Here is a 13,612-nt window from a genome sequence, read left to right as displayed (position 1 = left end):
CCTGTGATTATCTGCCGTGTCGTGCTTGTTTCCATCTGTGTCCAATCACCTGCACCTTCCCTGTGTATTTAAGCCATGTGTGTCTCTTGTCTCTCGCCGCGTCATTGTTGGAGGTTAACTGTTAAATGTCGGATGTAGTGTCTGCAGGTTTGCGAATCCTGTGGTGTCTTGTTCCTGGTCCCCGCCTGCGTTTTTGCCCTATGGCATTTTTTGAGTTGGATTTTGGATCTTGTGACTATTAAACTCTTTCTGAAAATATGAACATTGCATAGCATGAACTAAGATGAACTCAAATTAAGACATTAGACAATTTCAACGTACACTGGTCTTATACCAATCAATATCATATATATACATATAACAACATCAATGGCTGTAGAACTTTCTCTCCTGGAACTGGCACTGGTTGGAGGTGGCGGCTGTTCCATCCTGTGTCTTGATGACAATGGATCTCGCAGTGGTGCTCTCGCTTGAGATCGCTGGCAAAGACCATGAGTGTGGTGGTCCTGGTTGCATGTCAGGTAGCGGCCTGGCTCCATGACGGCGGTGGAAGTAGTGAGCCTTTTTAATTTTAGTTATGGTGATTACGCTCACAAAAGGTCCATTGCTATTCTCTTCTGGGGTTGCTCCGGGAAGCCGTGGGATGTTGAGAGGTTCCTTTTATTGTCTTCTTTTTAGTACACCTGACAGGACGTCACAAGTTTGTCTATCTCCATGGAGAGTCCAGTCCACCACCCAGATGAGCACATTCTCTCCCTACATTTGACTAGGCCCGGGTGCCCTGGTATTCTCTTCGACCTCGGCACAACAATCCTGTTTCCTGACGACCAGGCAATTGTGTTCTGATAGCTCTTATTTTACTCGGATTATTATTATTATTGTACTCTCTCACATTCATGGACACATTACTTATGTGTCCAGGCCATCCTTTCTTCATGAGCCTAACAATTGAACGCAGTTCGGCGTCGGCCGTTGTTTCCATTCTGATTTTATCCATTTTGTTTGTGGACGCAGGAATCACCTCTACTACAATAGACACGTATCATGCCACCTCACTATGTGTGTTTGTCTCTCTGCATGCTGAGGGGATTTATCTGACCTGATCAACGACAGCGAGGGAGCCCACCGTCCAGCCAGGGCGGTCCAAAGTTCATTCCGGCCGGTTCCCTCTATCTGGCAGTGTCGAGCAGTTCCTTTTATTTATCTCTCTTGTAGGGCACCTGAGGTCCAGAAAAGTTTTTGTTGTCCTTTTTCCTCTCTCAACTCTACCCTCCATTGCTCCTCCAACCTCAGGTGTGTCCAATTTCATAGCCTTCCATGCCACGCCTTCTTTTTTGTCAGGTGGAAAAAAGGCAAGTCTGCAGACTTGGGTCTGCTACACGGTATTAGATATGCTGATCCAGAAGACACTAAGGTTTTTTCACTAAGTCTAATAGGATTTGTAATGGCATTCCGATGTTACACTTAATGTTCTAGTTAAAATGTCAACTTTCACACTTCATTTGTTCTGTGCGCTGCTTCCCCTGCTGGGTCAGTCTGGCACGGAAAGCAAACAGATTGCACATGCTCGAATTCATTAGTGTACTTAAGGTTATCATTTCATAGATTGCTCTCACAAATTCAAAGGTGCGGCACGAGTTGGGCTCAGATGCTGTTTGAGGGTTTGAGTATTTTGTTTGATATAAGTGACACTTTAAACTGTCAACAAATGCTATGATAATGGCGACCATATCTGCATAGATGTTGCGTCTCGGCATGTACATTGCATCCGGAAAGTATTCACAGCGCTTCACTTTTTCATACATGCACAAAGGTGCAGAAAGACATAGATAAGGGTTTGTTCCACTTCTTCCCAATGTACAGAGAATTGAAATACACAAACAAGGACACAATTCAAACCTGAAAAACAATAGTTTTATTCATATAAGAATCCATGTATTTTTTAGATGCTTTATTGGTCTTGATACAATTCTCTCAGAGGTCTACAAATAATTCCTTGGACCTCATGGCTTGGTTTATGTTCTGATATGCACTGTCAACTGTGATACCTTATATAGACAGGTGTGTGCCTTTCTCAATCATGTCCAATCAACTGAATTTAGCACAGGTGGACTCCAATCAAGTTGTAGAAACATCTCAAGGATGATCAGTGAAAACAGGATGCACCTGAGCTAAATTTTGAGTGTCATGGCAAAGGCTGTGCTTTCGTTCTTTATTTTTAATAGATTTGCAAAAATTTGCAAAAAACAGTTGTCACTTTGTCATTATGGGTTGTGTGAAGAATGTTGAGGAACATAATGAATTTAATCCATTTTGGAATAAGGCTGTAACATAACAAAATGGGGAAAAAGTGAAGCGCTGTGAATACTTTCCGGATGCAATGTACATGCCGAGACGCAACATCTATGCAGATATGGTCGCCATTATCATAGCATTTGTTGACAGTTTAAAGTGTCACTTATATCAAACAAAATACTTATAAAACCCTCAAACAGCATCTGAGCCCAACTCGTGCCACAACAAAATGTGGAAAAAGTGAAGCGCTGTGAATACTTTCCGATATGCACTGTATATGTGATGTATATGCTTTGAACCTGGGAGACTTTGACCAGTATTTGGCTGGAAGCTACTGTATGTGCTGCACTGAAGATGAATTCTTGATGTGTGACCAAACAATAACAAATCCTAACATTCATACCCAAGTTATGAATCCTAAGGTCTTTTCATCTAGTGTGATGATGAGGTTGACAATTTTGTTCTTCAGTAAAATATATTGCCAACCATCAGGAAGATTGCTGATCCTTACCTTAAAGTCTTGCATCATCATACGGATCAATTTGACCAATACTTTTCATTATGCCTGCTCAAACGGTTAAATAGTTCTAGCTAAACATCAGCAGCTTAGTGTGTAAGTATGCTGAGCTACATCCCTCGTGCAATACAATGTCACAGATCTTTTACATTACAGGTCATTTAGCTGATGCTTTTACCAAAGTGACTTACAATAAGTGCATTTCAACCATAAGGATACAAACCCAGAAGAACACGAAACAAGAAAGTGCAATTTCATCAAATAAGACCATTTAAGTCCTACAAGTACAATTTAAGTCCTACATTTTGTTTAGTTTTTTTAGTCAAAGGTATAGTCTGAAGAGGTGTGTCTTTAGTTTGCGGCGGAAGATGTAAAGACTCCTGGTGTCGTCAGAAACCCTCATTGCACCATTTAGGAGCCGGCACAGCAAAGACTCCTGATCTTGTCGAGTGTTTTGCTCTCAGTGAGGGAGGAAAAAGCAGTTTGTTAGAAGCAGAGCGGAGTGTGCGGTTTGGGATGTAGGGTTTGACCATGTCCTGGATGTAGACTTGACCCGATCCATTCACAGCACGGTACGTGAGTACCAATGTTTTGAAGTAGATGTGGGCAGTCACTGGTAGCCAGTGAAGAGAGCAGAGGAGTGGAGTAGTGTGGGATAATTTCGGAAGGTTAAGGACCAGTCGAGCTTCTGCATTCTGGATGAGCTGCAGAGGTTGAATGGCGGTAGACCTGCCAGGAGAGAGTTACAATAGTCAAGGCGGGAGATGACAAGAGCCTGAATCAGTACCTGGGCCGACTTCTGAGTGAGAAGGGGACCTATTCTCCTGATGTTATAGAGCAGAGATCCGTGCCGCCCCCTGAGTGTCCGAGTGAGGGAGGAGAGAATAAGTTGTGTGTCATCGGCATAGCTGTGGTAGGAGAAGCCATGCGAGCGAATGACAGAGCCAAGAGAGTTGCTGTAGAGCGAGAACAGGAGTGGACCCAGGACCGAACCTTGAGGAACTCCAGTAGTAAGTGGACAAGGTTCCGATACAGATCTGCTGCAAGTCACCTGGTAAGCGCGTCCGTCAAAGGTGAGAAAAGGGAGAGAGCGGAGCACCAAGTTCCTGAAAGGAGGAAATTAGGATCTGGTGGTTTACTGTGTCAGTGTAGTGGGGTGGTTGACTCTAGTCCTGTTCCACTAAATAAATCAGCCCTGAGTTACCTACAAAATCGGCGGCTCTCACACCAAACCTCACTGGTTTCCTTTCTAGACATACATCTTGAAAAAAAGATGCAATTTGGGGGATTAATATGAGTTATCCACATTTCACCTCACAATGTGTGGCTCATTCATGCTCATTCAGCACACTGGCACAAAGGGTGGCACAGAGGAAAAAGAGCAGGCTCGAACTAAAATGATTCTCGTTCATAGAAACATTAACTGGTATTTAGAAATATCAACACAATCTGAACTACAACAACACTAATTAAAAAAAGAAATAAACTAAATTGTACTAGCACTCGTAGTTTTACGACTGTGCTCAATTCCTCTTTTTAACTTTATTACCTATTTGAGTGAAATGGGCTCCTTCCATTCTGTCCCCCACTGTTGCAGACACACACACACACACACACACAATCACTCATTCACTCACTCTGTTCTCTCTCAGTGAGACAGCCCTGCTAACTCAGGCTGATTATAATAATGAACTGATATATTGACGTTTAATGATGTTGTCTGCAAATTGGAAAAAAAAACATATTGGTCCAGCTTTTCATCTTTGCTGGTCATGGCGAAATTTTACCTGTAGGTCTTTGTGACTTAATTGATACACATATAACTCTTGCCAAATGCCATGTAATGCTGACCCAAATAGATTCTGGACTACCCGTGTTAAGAACAATGTTTGATCTCTGTCCTCTCCTCAGGCTGCAGTTGGTCTGACCCGGAACCTGGCACTGTGCCCGGCCAATCAGACGCCACTGAGGGAGGCAAGTGCTATTCCGCGATTGGTCAACCTACTGCTGAAGGCTCACGAGGACACACAGAAACATGACTCCTCTGCACAGCAGACATACCAGGTCTGGACCTTGTGAAAGTAAACACACACATATAGGTGCTGTGTGCTTGAACATATATTATACTAATGGCTATCAGAATGTCCACAAACATGTCTGAAAAACGGCGTCATTTTTGCGTTTGTCTTCCACCTGGTGTGTCTTCAATAATTGAAAACACACCATTAAATAAATTGAATAAATACAAACCACAGTTATCTGCACTAGCTGCATGTAGCTAAACACTTCATGTTCCTTCTTACGTCTACACCACTACGTTTTTGTTTTATAACACAAATGTTTTCCTACGTTTACACTTTTTTCAAGTTAGATGTTAGCTATAGGCCTGACTTTGTAGTCAGCACTCAGATAGTCATACATACATACTTGAATGGCCCCTTCCTTAGGGCTTTCTTTGACACCTATCTGTTTCTGTCGGTCTCTATTCCCAGGATGGTGTTCGTATGGAGGAAATAGTGGAGGGCTGCACAGGAGCGCTTCACATTCTAGCCAGAGACCCCATGAACAGAGGAGAGATTGCCAGCATGCAGACCATACCACTGTTTGTACAGGTACACTTAATCGGTCTGCACAAACTACAAAACAGACATTATATAAGTATGTTTTTTTTTACTCAACACCAGTGTGAATTCATTGAACAGGACATTCATGAAATACTTGCAAGCATGAAGCAGAGTTGACACACACGACATGCATCAAGGCTACTCAAAGAATTCTTCCTTCGGCTTCAAGTTATATAGTCTAAGGCAGGGGTGGGCAAACTTTTTGACTCGCGGGCCACAATGGGTTCTAAAATTTGACAGAGGGGCCGGGCCAGGAGCATTTGGAGGGAGTGTTTGGGCCGGATATACTAAAGCATTAAATGTAGTGTGTGTAAACCTCATAGCACAGTAAGAACACTACAACCCAATTTATTAACTGTCTTTCAAATGTGAAAAATAGCCCTTATCAGTTAATAAATTTGTCTCAAGGAATATGCAAGATATGGCATTTACATACTATTTCGCAGATACTGGGAGGAGGAAATGTAAATAGATTAAAATAACATACGCACTGTGATTTATCAAGATTGCGTCTGTTTTTAATAAGTTTCAATCGAAGGTGCAAAGTTAAAGAAATCAACATTTATTGAAAAATGGAATCACTTTCAACATTCAAAACATATTATTACACAACGAAATACTCAAGCTCAATAATATCTACTTGTGTTAAACTCCGCAAAATCATGGATGGATTGTCCTGACCGCGCGCTCTACAAACTCGCCACGGACGCCCTCGTCTTCACGCGCAAACAGTACACGTGTATTGTTGCCAAGCACACAGACATAGGCTGTATTAAATATACTACCTGCAGCTGATAATGTAAATTAAGAGCGATGTGCGGCGTGTTAATTAAGCTACTGTACCGCTGCTGTGCGTAAATGCGCATTGCTCTTAATTAAAAGACGCACTTCCAAACTTTCCATATGCATTTTTTCATAACACAGCAGAAAAACTCACCATTCTGTTGACTCTGTAAATTAGCTGCCAACCTCTGAGCAGTAGCCGCCCGTTCTTGTGTTGACTGCTTGCTAGCATAGTTTGCATGCTTCGTGGCAAAGTGACGGCTGATATTGTACTCTTTGAAAACCGCAACAGCTTCTTGGCATATCAGACATACAGCCGTTGATCGGATTGAAGTATTTTGCTGTCCACTCCTTATTAAACACTCGGCATTCGCTGTCCACTTTCCTTCTCTTTGGTCCGCTCATTTTCACAGAAGGGCTTAATGGTGACGTGAAACGAAGTGAAAATTAAAGTGAAATAAAGAGAAATACGCGCCACTCCAACAACGGTCAATGTGTTTTGAGTGCGCCATCTATTGGGGAAACGTGGGCATTGCAGGGAAAGGGGAAAAAAAGAAGGTTTTTACTATAATTTGGACACGTTCGGCGGGCCGGATTAAAAAGCCTAACGGGCCGTATGTGGCCCGCGGGCCGTAGTTTGCCCATGTCTGGTCTAAGGTGACAAACATCTGTGGCCCCCTCCTCAGGATAGGGGAGGGCTGGATCAGCTCCCACTAGTTACCTCCACATCAAAGGCAAGAAATAGCATTGTCATTCATGATTGAAGGAGCAGGAAGAGAAACGTTTATACCTAAGACAATAAAACCTCACAACAGGAATTCCTTGGGAAAATACCCGGTTCACAAATCCTTAACATCTTTTTATCACACACATGTATCAGTTCAAGAGGTCACAGACCTTCTGTCCACTCACACTGAACCTTATTTTAATCATCATAAGCATCATGCTAAAGTTGGTTCAATTTGTATATTATTTAATTTGTGCCCCTCAACAGTTTGCAACAATTATTATCTTATTATCTAAACCTAAACAGGGGAAAAGTACATAAGCTGAATTAAAGGGCGGATCTGATATTGGGTTAAATAATACCTAATGTGTCTGAAACTATCCAAGGCTCTTTTACCCACAGTAAAATAACAGATGAAATCATACATGAATAACACCACACAGTTAGTTACATACGACACCCTATATCCTGGCCAATCAAATTCAAATTAGCTATACGTTGCATCAAATAAATAATAACTTGTAGGCACCAGCTGTTCTCCAGCACAGCGGTCTACTAAGTGACTAGTCTACTAACTAACTAAGTAACACTTGAACGACCACACATATTACTTTACTCTTTGAATACAACAAAAAAGGTCAGTTTCATATGAATACATGTTACGTTTGCTGTCCTTCAACTAACTGGCGAAAGTGAGCATCATCCTACAGCTACACCATTTGAAAGCAGATTGGCCAAAAAGTGACACAAAGCGCCTCAAACTATTAACCCCAAAACAATGTGGTTGGTTGGAAACCGGGCAATAACACAACTGTGGAGGTGGTGGTTTGGTGGTTAGCATGGTCGCCTCAGAAGAAGGTCCTGGGTTCAAACCCGCCCAGCATTGTGTGGAGTTTGCATGTACTTCTTCCCACAGTCCAAGGTTCAGGATAGGTTAATTGGGACTTAAATTCCCGTAGTTGTGTGAATGGAAGAGTGAATGGATGTCTTTCTCTATGTCAGCCCTGAGATTGACTGGCGACCAGTCCAGGGTAGACCCCGTTTCTTGGTGGTCCCAGCCGGGATGGACTGCCGCCCACCCCCAACACTCTAATGGTGCGTTCACACCAAACGCAATGTTGCTGCAATGTTTTTACGTCACCTAATACGCCAAATAAGCGGCAAATACTCACAGGGGACCATTTATGGTCAATTTGCATGTATCACGTCATTCCCGCTAGACGTGACGGCTAGGGGCGTGACTTATCATCATCAAGTTTAAGGGAACTTTTCCATGGCAAGACACCGTGCAATGCTCTTTTGACATCCACCCACACGTTATTATTGGGCAAACTGGAATATTACTTAATATTGAGTAGCAGTGTGTCCTTAAACAATACAATAATCCTACAATATTATGTACTCAATTCAGTACAGTGATGAGATGTTTTAGACAATGCACAAAAGTGCGACATTTTCCCTGGACCGGTCGCAATATAGGTATGAGTATGGAGCATACCGCTTGGGGTACCCACATACAGCTACCTTTTTTTCTGAATCTGCAAATGTCTGTGTCAGTGACGACACAAGGAGCATCTCAATGCTGAAAGGCACTGCAGTGTCCTGCCAATTTTTCTGCAAAAGTTGAAACATTTCACCTCGTGCTCTTGGTGGGTTCGGCCACTTGATCCAATTTTGTCCCACTTCATCTGAATTCACACGACTTTGCAACAGATTCTACGCGACAAACTCACTCCAGTCTCATCGCTGCACAGCTGTATGTGATCTTGTGGCACTGATAATTCGCTTCGCATTTGCTGTGAACGCGCCTTAAGAATAACCGCTGCAGAAGATAACAATTGCAAACAACCTGTAAAAATAGAAAAATAGAATTATAAAATAGTATTGATAGGTTGGAGTGGGATGTACTTATTTTAAAAAGAATAACTAATATTTTATAGAGCTTGTATATTATTAAAACAACCAATATGCAGAGTTGATATGGAAGATGATGATTGTTTGTACTACTTACAAGTCTGAGCTAATAAATACCTTTTTGAATCATGTTTAAACTACAGATCTCAATAGTAACTTCTTCAAACCATCATTCCTTTTTCCCCTCTTCTTAGTCTGCCGCAGCTATTTTCCGACAGTATTCCCCATGTCTTTTCTGTCACGGTTTGGGTTTGTTTCCTGTTTTATGTTGTAGTTTCCTGCCCCTTGTGTCCCTGGGTTAACTTCACTTCCTGCCTTGTCCTGTCATCCCCTGTGATTGTCTGATTATTTCCACCTGTGCCCAATCACCTGCACCTTCCCAGTGTATTTAAGCCCTGTGTGTCATGTGTTCTTTGGCGCCTCATTGAATGTTCAATCCTGAATGTCCTACCCTGAGTGTCTTGCCTCTTCCTGGTTCTGTCTGCGGTTTGCCCTTTTTTGAATTTCAACTCTGCGTTTAAGTCCTGCCTCCACTTACCCATGTGTAACATTTTCATCTTCATAAAAAAACACATGCAGGTCTTACTGATTGCACTTACTGACTGACCACATCATTTAAGATCAGTAAGACCATTTCATCAACATGTTGGATTTTCTGTTAAGGATGATAACAGAATTACAGCCATATTAAAGTTCCAGAGAGGCTAATATAGGAAGTGAGAGCACACCACCAGTAGAAATCAAAATAATGGAGAGGAAGTACCAAATTTCTTGACAGAAAAAAACTAAACATATAACCTGTATTAAAAATACACAGCAAGTCTGAGATCAGTTCAATATTTGTGTGTATGTGTGTGTGTGTCCAGCTACTATACTCGTACGTGGAGAACGTGAAGAGAGTATCAGCGGGCATCCTCTGTGAGCTGGCCCTGGACAAACAGTCTGCAGAGCTCATTGATGCAGAGGGAGCTTCCGCACCGCTTATGGAACTGCTGCATTCCAACAACGAGGGAATAGGTAAGTTTCTTTTTATGTTCCTGCTTCAAAGGCTTCTCCTGTATTGGATGGAGCTAGCCTTTCTTCTAAAACACTGAGCGTTCCCTCCTGTTCATTGGAAACATACTTACAAAAGATCACAGCCTATATTAAACATGTGACTTAAACCTCCATTGAAGTGTTTGCTCCATTAGAGACAAAAAGAAAAGGCAGTGTTAGAAAGGCAGTAGATAAAGTATTTCCTCGATAAACGTAATCTTCACAACATACCTAGTTACGTTAAGGCAACAGAAATACATTTATAGGGATAGATGTTTTTTGTGTTAAGATAACTACAGAAAAGGGCCGTTCTGGAAGTACAGAAGTTACATGACAAAATAATTTTGAATGTCATTTGGATTCTTATTTCACTCAAGGAACAATCAGAAGTCTCCTGGCTAATATATCACATTATTAGCCCCATCCTACTCCTCTTGCACACACCTAGTATGGGATTTGGGTATTTTGGTATGTCCTCATTCAGGATTATAAACAAAACACACTCAAATGTACGATTTAAATTTGGTAATGTTGTACTCAAAAATGAAGAAACGCCGGACGGACAGAGGTCATCGCAGATCAAAAGGTTCTATCAAATGTACTTAATAAAAGAGATGGTGTTGTGGCAAAAAGAAGATCTCAGCTGAAGAGCCGCTCTCAGCAACCAACAGGCCCCAGGTCAGTCCTTTTGACCATCCCTAGTGCCTGTCTGTTGTCTCCACCAGCAAACTCGAGAACAATGGTTCCTACAGGTATTAAAAATGTATAACAATATAACACATGGTCCCAAATCACCCTGTTTTTGTGCATTACGCTCCAAGATTACCTGTGAGTGGCTGTAATATGACAGAGAGAGAGTACGCTGGCGTTTGCTGTTCGCCGCTTCTCTGCCGTTTTTCTCGTTTTCTTGTTCTGAACAGTATTTCTCGGTTTTTACACGGATTGATACGGAATTGAAGGTTTTACTCACCTACTGACATCTCCTCCAACATCAGCGGATTGTTGGCCACCTCCCGCTGTCAGCGGTGAACACCCAGATTTCTCCATCGTTTCAGCGCTGCTACAAGGTTTAACTTTTCTCCTGGGGCAGCCATCTAGCTGTCCCGGTCCGGTTTTGCCTCGAGCCGATACCTCTGCAGTTGGTAGCTAGCTGTCAGCTGCCTCCAGCCAGTCCTCCGTGCCTCGTGCACCCCACTGCCATAATACGGACCATCTTCTCCCTGTGCCAGACAAGTCTTCCATCTCTGTGTTTTGGCTAACAGCTAGCTCTAGGCTAACACCTTCGGCGACCGGCATGAAGCTCAAGTACTCTATCCCACAGCTGCTAACTCTCAACAACCGCTCCATTCCAACGTGCTTTTGCAGCCATCAAAGAACTTGGAATTCATCGTCGTCCACGTTACATCCACAGAAGTTCCCGTCGAAAGTTTGTTTACCATCAGCCTGGCCAGCCTGCTTCAAACATTCCATCCATCTGGACCACTGTCGCATGTGTGCCGCGTCATCAGAGCAGTGTCGCTCTCGGTGCTAGCAACACGGGAAACATCGCGAGATCTCTGCACACTCAATTGAGCAGCTTGGGAAACACCGCGAGATCTAGCTACACCAAGCAAGTCAGAAAACGTGTAATGGATACCAGTGTACTACGGCCTCTACAGAGATCCACCACAGCATCAACAGTCAAAATAGAACTTTTCAATACGCAATCCCTCACAAATAAAGCATCCTTCATACAAGATCACATCATGGACAAGGGATTAGACTTCATGTGCCTGACAGAAACATGGCACCAGCCAGGGGTTTAATCGGCACTTAATGAAGTCTGTCCCCCCCGGTTACAGCTATCTGGAGAGAGCCCACAGCACTGATCGTGGTGGCGGCCTAGCTGTCATCCACCGACAGAACTTGGAACTGTCCCCTCTCCCCCTGCCTACACTGTCCTCATTTGAATGCCTAGCATTCAAATGTAAACCCCCCTTCCCCATGACGATGGTCCTCGTCTACCGGCCCCCCAAACCCAACTTAGCTTTCATCTCAGAGATAACATGATCACTGAGCAGTCTCCTAGATCTCCACGCCCCTGTCAAAACTAGAAATGTCAGCTTCTTACGCTCAGCCCCCTGGTACACCTACGAACTCCGGCAAATGAAAACAGCTGGGCGTGTCCTTGAGCGGCGCCTCAAGGCCTCAGGACTCTCTGTTCATAGACAGGCCTACCGAGAACATCAGAAGTCCTATTCAAGGTCCTTGAGAGATGCATGTTCACAGTTCTATTCCAACATTATCAATAACAGCCCTGGCATCCTCCAAGCGACTTTTCTCTACCATAAATGACATCCTTAAGCCGCAAACTCACTGTCATTCAGAAACCACAGATGAGAGGTGCAACAATTTCATCACTTTTTTCAGAAAAAAAGTAGACACCATCCGCTCCCTGCTATCCAGTTTCTCCACACTGCCTGTCCCGACTGCTGACCCACAGCCTGGGATTTCCAACCTCTCAGCTGTTTTTTTGCCATCTCAGAGCGAGAAGTTGAGGATGTTCCATCAACACTGAAGCCATTTCTCAAAAAACCCACCCAAGACCCAGAAGTCTTTGCCAACTACTCATTATCTACATGCTCCCCCTTGGCCATGTGATCAGCCGGCATGCAATTTCATTACACTGCTATGCTGATAACACTCAACTCTACCTCAGGACAAACCCAACCCCCTCTGCTGCCCTGCCATCATCCACTCTGACCGCCTGCCTGGAGGAGATAAAGGCGTGGATGAAGCAAAACCTTCTGCAGCTAAACAGCTCCAAGACTGAAGCCATCTTAGTCGGCACTCCACCTTCTGCCAAAATATTCCACTTTCAACATCAGTCACCAACCTAGGTGTTAAAATGGACTCCCATCTGACCTTTGAGGCTCACATCAAACATCTCTGCAAGACCTCCTTCTTCCACCTCAGGAACATCGCCAAACTCCGTCCCACACTCACTCCTGCAGATGCAGAAAAGCTTGTCCACGCTTTTGTCTCCTCCAGGCTGGTCTATTGCAATGCACTCCTCACCGGGATCCCTGAGAAAAGCCTCCAGAAATTGAAGTATATACAGAACAGCGCTGCTAGGATCCTGTTGAGGGTGCGCAAACATGAGCACATCACCCCCATCCTCATATCACTCCACTGGCTTCCTGTCTCACTGAGGGTTGACTACAAGGTCTCCTTCCTTACCCACCAGTGCATCCATGGTGAAGCCCCCCCCTACCTCAAGGAACTCCTCACCTCCCAGTCTGTGGAATGCTCTCCCTGACCACCTGAGGACACCACAGACTGTGGATGCTTTTAAACGTGGCCTAAAAACCCACCTTTTTGGGAGAGCTTTTTAGTGAACTCGTTTTGTTTTTGTTTTTAAACTGTGTTTTTATTGTTAGCACTTAACAGTTTTATCATGTAGCACTTTGGGATTTTCTTAAATATAAAGTGCATTACAAATTAAATGTATTAGTATTATTAACAATGCTTAAAGGTGTGAAAGTTAGTATCCACGTTTCGAATGACCCTCAGTCAATATCAGTTGTTGTGCAAGTATTACATGCATGCATTCCAGTTGATTACATTACATCAAATACAATCATAACTGTACATTGGTTTTATTCTATTACAGTTGAAGAATTACAGTGGTTTTACAATATTGTCATTACTTTATTGATTACACAGTTTCAGAATTGT

At 43.2% G+C, this 13,612-nt stretch overlaps 1 protein-coding gene and 1 long non-coding RNA gene across 4 annotated transcripts in view; one reads left to right on the top strand and one right to left on the bottom strand.

Annotated features, from left to right (window-relative positions):
• Positions 1–13,612, top strand: part of LOC120827230 (junction plakoglobin a) — a 127,195-nt gene that overhangs the window by 85,959 nt on the left and 27,624 nt on the right. For all 3 annotated transcript variants that reach the window (XM_040189961.2, XM_078084375.1, XM_078084376.1), the window contains 3 exons: positions 4,724–4,876; positions 5,305–5,424; positions 9,727–9,877. In XM_040189961.2, coding sequence (XP_040045895.2) covers positions 4,724–4,876; positions 5,305–5,424; positions 9,727–9,877 — 424 coding nt within the window. The remainder of the gene's footprint in view (positions 1–4,723; positions 4,877–5,304; positions 5,425–9,726; positions 9,878–13,612) is intronic.
• On the bottom strand, positions 2,530–13,117 carry LOC144384591 (uncharacterized). Its single transcript, XR_013451392.1, has 2 exons — positions 10,866–13,117; positions 2,530–3,541 (listed from the first exon to the last, which is right to left on the bottom strand). It is a non-coding gene; the product is annotated as an uncharacterized LOC144384591 (long non-coding RNA).

This window comes from Gasterosteus aculeatus, chromosome 11 (genome assembly GCF_964276395.1).
Source record: "Gasterosteus aculeatus chromosome 11, fGasAcu3.hap1.1, whole genome shotgun sequence".
Taxonomy (NCBI): Eukaryota; Metazoa; Chordata; class Actinopteri; order Perciformes; family Gasterosteidae; genus Gasterosteus; species Gasterosteus aculeatus.
The sequence above is the reverse complement of the archived record's forward strand: the minus strand, read 5'-3'. Positions and strand labels throughout refer to the sequence as shown.